At 37.7% G+C, this 14,030-nt stretch overlaps 1 protein-coding gene across 1 annotated transcript in view; it reads right to left on the bottom strand.

The window, feature by feature from the left end:
- The window catches only part of SKAP2 (src kinase associated phosphoprotein 2), a 173,081-nt gene that overhangs the window by 48,085 nt on the left and 110,966 nt on the right, over positions 1-14,030 (bottom strand). The window contains exons 8-10 of the mRNA XM_077775366.1: positions 6,399-6,523; positions 5,457-5,520; positions 4,991-5,128 (exon numbers count right to left, since the gene is read on the bottom strand). Of these exons, the coding sequence (XP_077631492.1) occupies positions 4,991-5,128; positions 5,457-5,520; positions 6,399-6,523 (327 nt within the window). The remainder of the gene's footprint in view (positions 1-4,990; positions 5,129-5,456; positions 5,521-6,398; positions 6,524-14,030) is intronic.

Genomic DNA, 14,030 nt, shown 5'->3' with positions numbered 1-14,030 from the left:
AGCAAGGTGGAGAAAAAGCTACGTGACAGTCCCAACTGTATTCCACCAGCATCATGCCGTATTACGGAACAGGTAACACAAATAACACTAAAGTCACATTTATATTCAGCAAGGATCAAAATATAAACATTTAAAAGTGTGCAGTGACTCTAGTTTACGGATGTTTTCCCTACCTTCTGTAGCTGCAGGTAACCGTCTTAGTAGAGTCCAGAGCTGAAATCACCCAAAAAATGGACACTTATCTGGTCACTACTTGGGAAGAAGTATTTATCGTACCAGGTATTAGGATACTGTATCACTGCACTTAATAACTTTACAATTCGGTCCCATGGTTCGAGAAAAAAGAACACCAACAATAGTAAAATCCTGAATATATTGTGGTTCTGTGAAAAGGCAACTGGCATCCTGCCACTGCATTCCAAAGGAGGAATGAGAAAAATTCTTGGGTGAAACCAAGACCTACCATCATGGTGATGTTAATACCAGAGACTCCAGCCTCCCCTATAATCTCGATATTAACTTCGTAATATGAGTGGTAACGATTCAGCAGGAAAGCAAAGCTACAATGTATTTTGGGCGGGGGTTGGGACCACTTACTGATTAACTTGGCATTCGTCTCTCCTTGACAGAGACTGCTTCAAATTCAAGTAACCAAACACTGTTCTTTTTTTATGTATCCATAATAGTTTGAAAAAAAAAATGTATAGCTGCATTTTACTTTATATTCCATTTTAGATTCTGACATTGGAATGGCTACAGTTTAAATGTATTTGAATGACCAAAGGATAAAAAACATCCTTTGTTTCTGGCTCAGAAGAGTTCAATCTGTCATTACAAAAAAAATGAATTAACACTTAAAAAATAGGTTAATGGAATTAGAAATTTATCTTCCTGTTTTATGTTGCCCTCCCTCTTCCAGTCCACTTCCCAGAAGAATTTCAAATGCAATTCCCCTGTAGCTGTAGAGCTATAGATTTCAGAGTCTAATGGGAAGTTACTGTTCTTGTTAACTGGGCTGATTCTATTCAGTCTATATCATTAGAAAGTATTAATTGTTGTCACTACACAATTTCCTGACATGGGGGGGGGATATCAAGTGACACGGTAACTAGTAAAGAAGAGCAGGCTGTGCCCATCTCTGCAGTAATCTCACAAGCATTGTTTTCCTCTTTCAAGATTCAAAACTCAAATAAAAACGATTCTTCTATATTTCTAATGAAAACAACGAGCACTGGGGAGCCTGGTGGCTTAGTCGGTTAAGCGTCCAACTTCAGCTCAGGTCATGATCTCACGGTTCGTGGGTTCGAGCCCTGCATCGGGCTCTGTGCTGACAGCTCAGATCCTGGAGCCTACCTTGGATTCTGTGTCTCCCTCTCTCTGCCCCTCCCCTGCTCACTCTCTGTCTCTCTCTCAAAATAAAATAAAGACATTTAAAAAAGTTAAAAAAAAAAAAAAAAGAAAGAAAGAAAACAACGAGCACTGACTTCTGAAATCCGTGCTAAGCCAAATGAACTCCTTACTGTGGGTTATGAAACAGTTTAACACGCTTTGATCAATATATTAGCTGTGCAAACACTAATTTGCTACAGTAATACCACAATGTAAGCAAACCTGACCAGCCTAGGCTAAGGCGTATGAAGCCATAAAAGATGTCAAAGCCATTAGTGTATTTGAAGGAAAGCCAAATGGATTGACTACTCCCCAGAAATGGCACTCTTTCAACTCTTCTGTACGTATGCATAAATACCCTAAACACAAAGAAATCTTACAAATGTATTCTTATTCTTTTGTGAAGTTACTTAAAAATTAATGAACAAGAAATGAAAGAGGAGCTCCTGTAATAAAGTTAGAAGATTCTCACTGAAAAACAATTACAAGGAAGCCATTTATACTCCCAGAGAATCAAACGTTTTTCAAGGGATATTTCCCAATATTTTTTTTTTAAACACTGTTTTCTTCTTATCATTAAGGCTTAAACACTGCAGGTTTACTTACATTTAAAAAATATATGTTTTTTAGAGTGAGAGCTCTAGGTTCTTAGGAAAAGAAGCTCGCGACTTAAAGTAACATGTTGAAGACTTAGATTTTTCTTCACATTTGTACGCTTCATCTTTCAACAAAGAGGATTAGTTTTCAACTATATGTAATGGACAGAAAGTTGTGTTGAAACGGTAGTAGGAATTAATTCTTGGAATTTAACCAGCCAGACTTCAGAGATACATAGTTCTTTGTACAGAACTGGAAAAATACCAACATGTTGTGAATGTGTTCACTGCTCCTCTACCGTTCTCACCGTCCTCTCCAAATTATATTCATATATCACATGGAGGGGGAAGCAACTACTTCCATGTTTATCCTGAATGAGAGACCCTTTTGTTTATTTTATTTATTTTTTAAATGTTTTATTTATTTCTGCGAGAGAGAGAGAGACAGCGTGAGCAGGGCAGGGTCAGAGAGAGGGAGACACAGAATCTGAAACAGCCTCCAGGCTCTGAGCTGTCAGCACAGAGCCCGACACGGGGCTCAAACCCACAAACCGTGAGATCATGACCTGAGCCCAAGTTGGACGCTTAACTGACTGAGCCACCCAGGTGTCATGAGACCCTTTTTTTTAAAGAAAGAAAAGTGACTTTCTAGTTTTAGATAGTTAGTTTAAAAAAAAAAAAAAAAAAGCTCTCACACTCGGAGAGACAACTTGAAGACTTTCACTAGGAAAAATCCCCTCTGGAGCAGCTGGCTCCGACTCGACAGGCCTGCACCACGCGGATGCTGAAGCAGCTCTCGGGTACACTAGGGAAGCAAGAAGTAGACAATCCACAGCCACCTCCGCCCCCGTCCTTCCCAGGGGCACTGTTGCGGGCTCGGCCGAGCTCAATCACTTTGTACAGCAACTAGGATCCCAGGCAGGGGAAGGAATCCCAGAGCAGCTTAGATTTCTTCCAGCACCTCAGCAAGAAGTCAGACTCCTTAAAGAGTAACGGGCATTTCCAACAACTATGTGGCCCTAGGCCAAAAAAAGAACAGACAAAGTAGAATATCTGCAGCGAGAGAAAGTACAAGATGTTTCATATTTTTAAGATTTCAAGCCATTTAAAGGAGATCTTCCTTGGACCTTGGTTATGAAGAGGGCTATGGATAATCGCGATCTTAAGTCCTGACCAGCGTTTCTTAGGGGGTGGGGAGAAGGGAGAGTGGAGAGAGGATAGTCAAGTTGAAGAAACACAGACCTTAACTAACAGACAACTCAACCACTATAATGTAACCCATTCATTGCAGGGTTTTAAAGGAATACAGTGTGTACGACAGTAATACAATGTTCAAGGGCACTACGTGCTTCCACTTTACATAAGTATACATTCTCACAAGCTCTTTCCAACTTTTTAAAACTCAAATAACTGTATTAATGATATGGTGTGACTCAAAACAAGCAGCCAGAAAACATTCTTCCCTACTTGAGGATAACTAATGCTATGGCAGATGCCTCTTCCCTGGGATAAATCAGAAAGGAAAAGGCTATAAACATATAGTTCCATTAAAATAATAAAAATGTCCAGATTACTATTCCCCACAAAATTATGCTTTTAGACTAATCATCTTCCACGGGTAGTAAAAAACAATATGTAGATGCATATTTGAGTCGTTTTTGTAGTACTTGAATTTATAATACCATTACAATCATTAGTTCTTACTTGATCAGAAAACTCTTCTTATATCCTCTTATAAGCACTTGTAAGCATTTACTGGATACAATAATGAAAACAGTAACGACAATGTTACAATTTATTGTGTGCTTGTCATGCTTCAAGCACAGTGCTGAGAGTTTCAGACACATCACCTCACTCCTCTCGCTGTGATATTAGCCCCACTTTATTGACGAAGAAAAAAGGGATTTTATAGATGAAGATGAAGAATTATAGATGAAGGAGAAGACAATGGTTAAGGTCACTAAGCTAGTAAATGGAACAGCCGGATTTAAACTTTGACTCTGAGGTGCATGTGCTAGTTATTACTATGTTCCATTGACATCACTGAAAATGATATTTGCACATTAACTTGGAACACTTTATGCATTTTTTAAATCAATTTTAAGGGTTTATACTATGTCGTCAACTCATTCTATTCAGAGGAAAACAACTTCTCTGCATGAGATGTTGGTTAAATCTCGCTTACATTGTCCGTAATCCCTTTTTCTTCTCTATTAATTTTTTAATAGCCAGAAAAAAACCTCATTTCAACCTACAGTATTAGTAACACAGTGATTCCCTGAATGTGTTCCTACTCCAGGTACCCTAAGTTCCAGATGCCTATCTTTCTGTTTTCTGCTTAGCCCTTAAAACTACAAGTCAAACAGCCAAGAGATAATGAATTTTATTTTATGGAAGAGAGACTGAGACATATAAACACGAAACAATGCCCGAGAATGCAGAATAAGAAAACCTACTCATATCGATGATGAAATAGCAAGCAAGAAAATTTCAAGTCTCAAAGGCCTTTGTTGATAGTTCAACAATATTCCTCCAAGACAATGCAACCCGCCATAGCAAAGAGGAATAGATGAGGCAGAAGCTATTGACATATGGGGTGTGCATAGAACTTCTGGTTAATGGAAGTTCCAAGATACATAAATAAAAAAATGATGTGTGAGTTGGTGGAAAAAACTGTAAGGCAAGTCAATTTTTTAATTAAAAAATTATGTAGCATAAACAATGCTAATGAGCCAAAAGCCCCACAGGATTAGGACCGTTGTTGCTTTGTTTTAACATTCCACTCACGTGCCGTGAATGTACATCCACGCACTTGAAATACCTCAAGCAGAACCTTTTTCATAAAATTGAGTTTTGAGGATATTCTTTGCCCTTGTTTTTAATAGCTCACCATGTTCTACTCCAGTTGTCCGCTTGATGACATATGACATTAGGGAAAAGGAAAAAAAGAAAAAGAAGAAGAAAAAGCCCTAAAATCCTTACACGAATCACCAGATAATAAATACCTGGAAGTTCTTCATAAATTTCATCATCGATTGGTTGGCTGCCTGCTGGCGGACTGCTGGTTGGCAGAGGATGGTCCACGTCATCATATAATTCCCCTCTTTCGTCATCGTCTTCAAGAATAACATCAGATCCCATGTCTGAAAAATACGGTTCATCGGGCAAATTTTTTACGAACGCAAAAGCGGTTTTCCAAACCTTTGTTTCTAAACTGACGCAGCCCTGCAGAGTGACAATATTATCACATGCTATATCCTTAACTTAGAACATTGTTAAAAAAATTGATTATTACCCAAATGTGTGAATTGCGAAGTGCCAGCTGGTGCTCAGAGAAAAAACACTTCTACAGCTCTGACATTCCCTTGGTCATCCTCAAAGATGTCAATGACCTTTTACAGTTGACAATCCAAATTCCCTAGTTACTCAGTATTTAAAGACTGCAAAGACTCTATCAATGATCGCTCTTACCTCGTAGGACAAATTTCAGCTGCTGTACCCATTCCTCCGCATCTTTGGGAGACGCTGCTGTGAACTAATAACAAATAAACAAATGTAAGAAAAATCGCCACCACAGAAATGCGAAAGGGATGTCACATTCTTATCACTTTCTTAAGACCATTAGGAATTCTTTTCATGTCCTGTACTACTTTTCTTGCAAGGATGCTTCTTATAATGTACAGTTAATTTTGACAAATTTACGTAATTGAAGCAGAGGATGATGGATTTGAAACTCGGATCAGCAGCTGGCAGCTGTGCAGGAAAAAACCCTGCTTCTCTTCATCAATGTCAAAGGCAGAACTGATGAACAAAATTTGCCCTTGACAATTAGAAGACACCCATGAATTTCTTTAGACTGCCGGGTACAGTTTTCTTAAAAATGTTCTTGTCAGATTCCAACACACTACCTGACAACTTAATTAACTGGCTTTCAACTGCAATCTCAGATATTTAAAACTTATTAAACATACATTCCATATTGATGCTAGCTGATAGCTCTTGAATCACAGGGCTGATATGTGCCTTTAACTTCATTTTCTCCCACAACCCTAAGCATAGAATATGTGTTAACGCTCCGATATTTTTCTTTTGATAATTTTACTCTTTCTGCTATGTAATTCTTTTAAGTAATCACACAGTTCTACTAAAATAGATATAAAACGTAATGTGTGAAGTAGCTGATAAATTACATATTCGCTTGCTCACTTTCAAGAAGGTATCACTTGAACTAATCTGAATTTTCTTAAAAAAAAATGTATTTCCTCTTATAGGAACGTTCACTGTATAAAGATCAGTATTTTTTATTATTATTAACATGTCAGGGAGGGTTGTTTTAACAAAATGCTAATGTCTTTATAAATGAAATCGGAACCTTTTATCAACTTAATTTCAAAACAATACAAAAACTCCAACCTGATAGATCCGTTTATCAGGAGCAGAGATTTCAAAACAGCAATCCTTCTTTGCATCTTTCCTGAGAGTGTTATTCATTCTGACATTGTAGCCGTCTATTGCAAATTCACCTTTCTGCTGCTTGTCTGTTGAAGATAAAGCGAAAGTTAGGCTTTCCTTTACTGCAGTGAATATAAATGCCCAGTTGATTATCTTTTATTTAGATTTTCTTTGTCAATTCTTGGAAAGGGCTATTTTTTGTTCATGCTGTTTTCATAGTATTTAATGTTTAAATAATGTTCCTGGATACCACTTTTAATTCTAAAATTACAGAAGTATTGGGGATGGTTGGGTTTTAAAAGGCTATCTTAAGGAATGAGAGGAAGACGTCTGCCGATAGTCTTATTCAGAAGTATGGAAAAAGGATACTTATGTGTAGGGGAAATCCAAGAACTGGAACTCAGAACTTGCTGGGAAAACCCATTACAAATCCATGGCTCTCTCAAATTTATGAGCCAGTGGGAAAACCTGGAGTCGAAAACTCACTGGGATTTTTTGCCACCATCCCTTCTCATTACCACCTTCCCCATCTCTGAAAAGCTCTAAATCACTGCTTTTCTTTTAAAAAATATCTCCTAAATTGGTACAAACTGAAAGTGTACAAACTGTCAATTTAAAAAGGAAAGCAAGGGGCACCTGGGTTGCTTGGTCAGTTAAGCATCCAACCCTTTATTTCAGCTCAGGTCACGATCATGGGATCAAGCCATGATTCGCCACACTTAGCGTGGAGCCTACTGGGAATTCTCTGTCTCTTTCTGTCTGTCTCTCTCCTTCCCTCCCCTCTCCCTTTCCCCTGCTCACACTCTGTCTCTAAAATAAAAAAAGTAAACATAAAAAGAATTGATTTAAAAACATAAAATAAAAGGCAATGCAAAACAATACTAATCGTAAAAAGCTAAAGCATTTGGATGGAGAGGGAGGTAAAGCAACATGGAAGTATTAATTGCTGAAACAAAACCAAAACCAAAGAAAAGTAGGCTTCTTAGCCAGTCAGTGAAAGGGTAAACTAGGAAAGCGCGTCTGAATCCCACATGATGAAGATGCAAAAGAAAACACAACCTGAGCTTTAGTCAGATATTACTTTAAAGACAAATAAATTAGGAATACAAGAAAAGATCTGATACTATGAAACTGAAATAAATTTAGTCTGCTCTCCTACTCACCCAGTTATACCATACCATTTTGGTAGAAAAGCTGTACAACTATATGTTTACTTCCTAGATTAACACACAATATTAAAATCATGAGTAAGGGCAACTGTCTCTTCTACTGAGCTCGGGGGAAATATAGAAATGCTTCCATATCATGGGGTGGAGGGCTCTCTCAGTTCTGTGCACCAATAAAATATTTATCTCCTTTTCTTAAATATACTAATTTAATGCCTGAAGTAACATACATTTTAAAGAAGTTATGAAGATCATATCTTGTTCAAAACATCAAATGAGGAAAAAATCTGTGTTAGAAATTCTTGACTTAAATCTGGACATTCTAATCATATTAAGTCATAATTTACATCTCTTGCCATGATCTAAAAATTAGAAGTTTGCCTCATGGAAAAAGTCTACAATACACTCTGTGATGTTCAGGGGGAAAAAAATTAGAGCAGCATTTCTCATTTTAATAGGTTTCTATGACAAAATAAGTTCAGGAAATGCTGAACTAAAAAACATTGACCAGATTTTGTTAATCCGGGCTTTCTTGAGGCCCTTAATATATTTACATATTGACTGCATTTCCATGAGAGAGATCTAGTACACGGCCTTTCCCAAAATTATTTGTCCATGGAACCCTTTTTTCATAGAACATTTCATGGAACTGGTACTCCCAGGACATATTTTGCAAAATATATAACTAGAAAAATAATATCGGGGAAAAATTATTAAAATAGTAAATGGTTAAGCATTGTTGCTTAACCTTCAATCCTTAAAGAAGACTAAGTCACTCATTCACTCATTGAACAAATTTATACTGAGCTCTTAAAACAAGTGAGGAAGCATTACAGGTATGGTGAGACAAAATCTAGTAACACCTTACTAGACCTTTCTCACCTTCCCAGTGCAATACATACCCCCCACCCCCCCACACACACACCATACAAATTTAAGTGCTCTGGGAATATTTATTACTCAATGACCCACTATACTAGCAAAAGATTTCATTTTTGTTACAAAAAAATGGAAGTAGTCAGAGGCCAAATATTAAAGCCCCACAGGGCAATTGTGATTGAGGTCTTTAAGCTTTGCAAGACAAAAAGGAACTTCAAAGACCTGATAAAAGAACGTGGCTTCCTTGCTGCACAAGGGCTCAAATGCTCTCATCACTTGGTCCATCCCATCTAAAGCCCATGCTTTCTATCTGTAATCTGGGTCTGAAGATCTTGGCAATGTAGTATCAGTGGGGATGGAAATGTGTAAGGAGTGGTTTACATCTGGAAATGTAAAATCATCACTACAAAGACTGAATTAGGAAGAGCTGCAAGGAGCAGGAAACTTCCTTGTGCTAGATTATCTAGAAATAAGACAACCGGGCAGCCAAATTAGGTGTTCTCTCCTTAGGCTAGCAGATCCATTTTAGACAAAACCCCCAGAAATATGGTATGGGGCTACATATCAGGTCTTCTGTTAGAATCTAAGAGGAGGACATAACCAACCTCTCTCTGATGAGATAAGCCAGAGAAAGGCCACGGATCCATCACAGAGGTAAGCACCTCAGATTACAGAGACAAGGATATATAACACCCAGAGAGAAGTAAAAGAGGAAAAGCAAACAAATTAATGCACATGCCAAAAAATATTATGTAATACAAAAACATAACATAGCATTCAAGATGTAAAAAGCAAGAGCACACAAGGAGAAACAGATATAAACTTTAAACTTTAAATTGTTCTGCATCTTTTACAAAGTAAAAAAAAAAAATCTAAGATGAAAGATGAAACAATGGACTATAAAGTAAAAAGAGAGATGGCGACACAGAAATTGTAATAGAGCTGGTAAAATAAGGGAAAAATATTGTATAAGGAAATGAAAAATGCAGCAGCAAAACAAATGATTAATTGAAGTGATAAAAAGTTGAAAATTTTGAACACTGTTGAAAAATCAGATCAGATATACCTAAAATTTTCTACCCCAGTAGGTAGGGAAAAAAAGAATAAGGAGGAAGAGAAACAAAAGAGGAAGATGATAGACATGGAAGACTAACAAAAATAAAATGTAAGAAAAAATGGAAGTTCCAGAAGAAGAGTAACAAATAACACAGAGCCAATAATCAAAGATATAACAGAAGAAAACCTCACTCAGCCGAAGAAAGACCTAAGTCTACAAAAAAAAAAGTTGATGTTTTCTAACCAAGTAAAACTAATAAAAATAAACTAATACCTAGACCTATTCAGCTGACAGTTGAATATTTGGGAATAAATAAGCATACAAGCACCCAAGTGAGGGTAAAGGTATGGGACCAGAAAGGCTGAAGAGAATAGAGGGAAATTCACAACTCTTTCTCAATAGCTTTTGCACATGCATGACCATAAAGTAGTCATATTTATAATTAGCCAATGTGGGAAAGAAAATTCAAGACATGAAATGGGTGTAGTCATGGCTTTGAGAAGACTCTGCTCTTCTCTCTTCACATTAGCAACTCTTCCAGAAAGAGAAGAAGACCATAGCATTATATGGCAGTCCATAATTATATATATATATACACACATACATATATACACATATATATATACACACACATATATATACACATATATATATACACGCACATATATATACACACACACACACATAGGCTAATTCCACAATGACTTCTTCTTTTTTTTTTTTAATGTTTTATTTATTTCTAGGAGAGAGAGAGAGAGAGATAGCGTGAGCAGGGGAGGGTCAGAGAGAGAGGGAGTCACAGACCGAAACAGGCTCCAGGCTCTGAGCTGGCAGTCAGCACAGAGCCTGACGCGGGGCCCGAACCCACGAACTGCGAGATCATGACCTAAGCGAAAGTCGGACGCTTAACCGACTAAGCCACCCAGGTGCCCCAAAATTCCACATGACTTCTAGTTTCAAGAACACTTCTTGACTTGAGACAGACTGTTACAAGTAGTAACATGCCAATTAAGTCACATAAGTTGATTTGCCCAAAACTGCAAAAGACTAATAAATATTGCATTTAAGGGAACTTCCCAAATAGCAGAAGCTTATTCCTTTAAGTGCCAAACATCTGTAAAATGTTAGTCATTATAATGGAAATCTTTCTGAAAGATACACTTCTCTGACTTCTCAATTCTTTTAGATGTAATTTAACATTTTCTTGATGATTTAGTATTATTATTTGAATATTTAGCTTTTATAACATTAATGCCCTCAGGATTTTTGAGGTATTTGTCCCTCTATAAAATTTCCTTCAGCTTCTATTTCACACTTTAACCTTCCCCATACCATGCTGTTCAAATTTAATGTCTACAGAACTGAAGTCTGCCAGGAGAAACTGATAATAAAATCTATTAAATCAGTAACTTAATTTCACACAATTCTAATTCAGTAGGTTCAAGGTAAAAAGCAGGTGGCTCTGATCTCTTACAAAACAAAATGCATGAGGTTAATGACAGCTATTTCCTTCTACTTTTTCACTGACTTTTAGGTTTACAGCTGTGTTCTGGGTTTGTTGTGTCCAAAAGACAACTCACATTTCCTGAGCTCCTTCTGGAGGCCAGGAATCTAATAACATATCTCATCTATACTACAGAATAAATCTGAGAGGAAGAAGTTATTTATTATATCCCCAGCACAGATGGAAAAACAAATCTTAAAGCAGCTAATTTGCTCATGGCCACATAACCAGTAGACTGTAAAAGCCAGGATGCTAATTTAAGTCTGATTCCAAAACCCGCTTTTTCAACCATTTCATACTGTCTCTTAGAAAGCTGTTTCTCAAAGTATATTCCAAGAATCACCAAGATTCTTGGTTGCCTATTCTTGGTTAGATCTTGGATGCCTATTAAAAATATAGAAATGGCTACTACTCTGTATTTGCTGTGTGGAAACTTCTGGGTGTGGGTCTGAGAAACCAAAGTTTTAGCAAGCAACCCCGTGATTTTGATACACACTGATGTTTGAAAAACCACTGTTATAGAACATGTAATTTATGAAATCTTGGTAGAGAAAATGAATGCTATCTTGTATTTCCTTCTGCAACTTGGGTCCAGCTTTCTCAGCTTGCTTTATGGGCTCCTCTACCTTTGTCTAGCTCTTAAACAGCCGCAATGTATTATGTTCTAAATCTTGCTCTTTTCCCACTTTACAGTTTTCTTTGGGCAATCTCACCCAATCCTCAGGATTCAGCTTCTATCCACATCTTGTGATTCATAATTCCCTATTTTTAGTCCAGCCTCAGGATTTTATATCCAAAACTTCATCTGCCCAGTGTATGTTTCACTTCTTGAACGTCTTTTGGGCACAATGAATAGAACATGCCCACAATGGAGATCATCTTCTCTCCACTCCTGCAGCACTTGTGATCTTTCTTGTTGCGTCCTCCTCAATCAACGGCACCTCCATTAACTGAAGACTCCAAACTAGAAAACTGAGCATCATTCTTGATTTCTTCCTTTTTCTTCATCAGCTGCCCCTACATTCTTTCCCTCCACTCCATCACTACATACCAAAATCGAACCAGTCCTATTTTTCTTGCAAATATGCTCGCTTTTTCTCTTTTTTTGCTGGCTCTCAGAAACTATGCTTAAAACACCAACCACTCTCCTACCAATTCCAAGATAACAAATAAATCATTCCAACTAAATACAGCAACTAAATAATTCCAGATCATTTAGCATCTCTAGAGGTTGTGGGCATTTGTCATTTGAGGATGCCCAACATCTAAGTATCTTTCCTATGTTAGTCCTGAGATTGTTGGGGGCCAGAGCCAGCTTCCCACCACAGAAGCTGGAAGGAGGTTTTCCCTGGTCTAGGTCAGTCAATTAGATGCTCTGAACTGGAACCTAAATCCAACCTGAGTAACAAAAGAATCAGGGGAGAGCTCTGACGCCATCCGTGTGTCAGTGGCAGTGCACAATGACAGGGCCAATTAGACTCCCATTGGGGGCAGAGCCTGGGCTGAAGTTCTAGGCACCTTACCTCCCTCGGTCCTTGCCTGCATTCTGAGCCTGGTTGTTTAGCCTTCCCATCAATTCTGCCTGAGAGTCAATATTCTCCCAATAACTGCCTTTTCTGCAGAGTCAAAGTTGGTTTCTATTGTTTAGACCAAGAGAGCTAACTTGGTACAAATGGCTAGCAAGCAGAAAGACGGGCAATGCATTCTGAAATTTTTGTTAACATCGGCTTCTTATATTTAAGAAAGCTTTTCTCCTGGGTGAATAACTCTTATTTCCATAAGTTTTAATGATTATTAGTAGGAAAGAGGAAAATAATGCCCCTTAACACTAAACCTTTGCATTAAGCTTCATCAAACTGATTAACAAGTTGTTCTAGGCCCTCAGGTAAAGATACATGAACATTTTCCCTTGTTTGTAAAGCTCACAGAAATACAGCTGCCAATGCTAATTCAGCCACTTGAAATATACTTCTGGTGTTTTGAATTATACTGTGAGGAAATACCAAATTATTACTATTTTAAATGAAAAATACTATATGCTACATATATATACTGGTTACTTAAAGGCCCCAAGTGGCTCTGACTAATAAACACAAGCAATATATATGAGTCCAAAGGGAGTCACGTTAGTTAGAATTAAAAGTGTGGCTCATATGGTCTGGTGGCAGGAAATTTTAGGTGTTTCCAAAACCTTTTGTTTTTCTTTAAAATAAAATTACACCACAAAGCATAAAAATCAAGTGGTTTTTGGACACATTTTCAACCATAGGTTATCTACTCGATTATAAAACAAGGTCATACGAGGTAGCAGGGAATGGAGAATAAACAAATTATAGGCATTTTTGTAAAATGGGAATCTAAAGCCTGCTTCTACTTTTTGGGCTATCCTGACTATTTTCCTCTATAACTAAAAATCAGACAATTATGATACAGTTTATTTATTAGACAAACATAACATATAGCTGTTGTTAAGATAAACATTACACAAAGATTCTCTTACTATCCTATACATATTATCTTATTATCTTCTTGGAGCCTCCTATGATAATTAGAGAATGGGGGGGGGGGGTGCCTGGGTGGCTCAGTCGGTAGCATCTAACTTCAGCTCAGGTCCTGATCTTGTGGTTCGTGAGTTCAAGCCCCACATCGGACTCTATGCTGACAGCTCAGAACCTGGAGCCTGCTTCAGATTCTGTGTCTCCCTCTCTCTCTCTCTCTCTCTCTGCCCCTCCCCTGCTCTGTCTTAAATTAGACTATGTGTCTTGTTTTTTGTTTTGTTTTGTTTTTGCAAGTCAACCTGATTCATCATCATCACACCCTTAAAAAGATTTTATTTGCGGGTCACCTGGGTGGCTCAGTCAGTTAAGCACATGACTTTGGCTAAGGTTGTGATCTTATGTCATGGGTTGGAGCCCCGCATTGGGCTCTGTGCTGACAGTGTGGAGTCAGCTTGGGATTCTCTCTCTCTCTCAAGATAAATAAATAAA

Source organism: Crocuta crocuta, unplaced genomic scaffold (assembly GCF_008692635.1).
Source record: "Crocuta crocuta isolate KB4526 unplaced genomic scaffold, BGI_CrCroc_1.0 scaffold197, whole genome shotgun sequence".
NCBI lineage: Eukaryota > Metazoa > Chordata > Mammalia > Carnivora > Hyaenidae > Crocuta > Crocuta crocuta.
The sequence above is the reverse complement of the archived record's forward strand: the minus strand, read 5'-3'. Positions and strand labels throughout refer to the sequence as shown.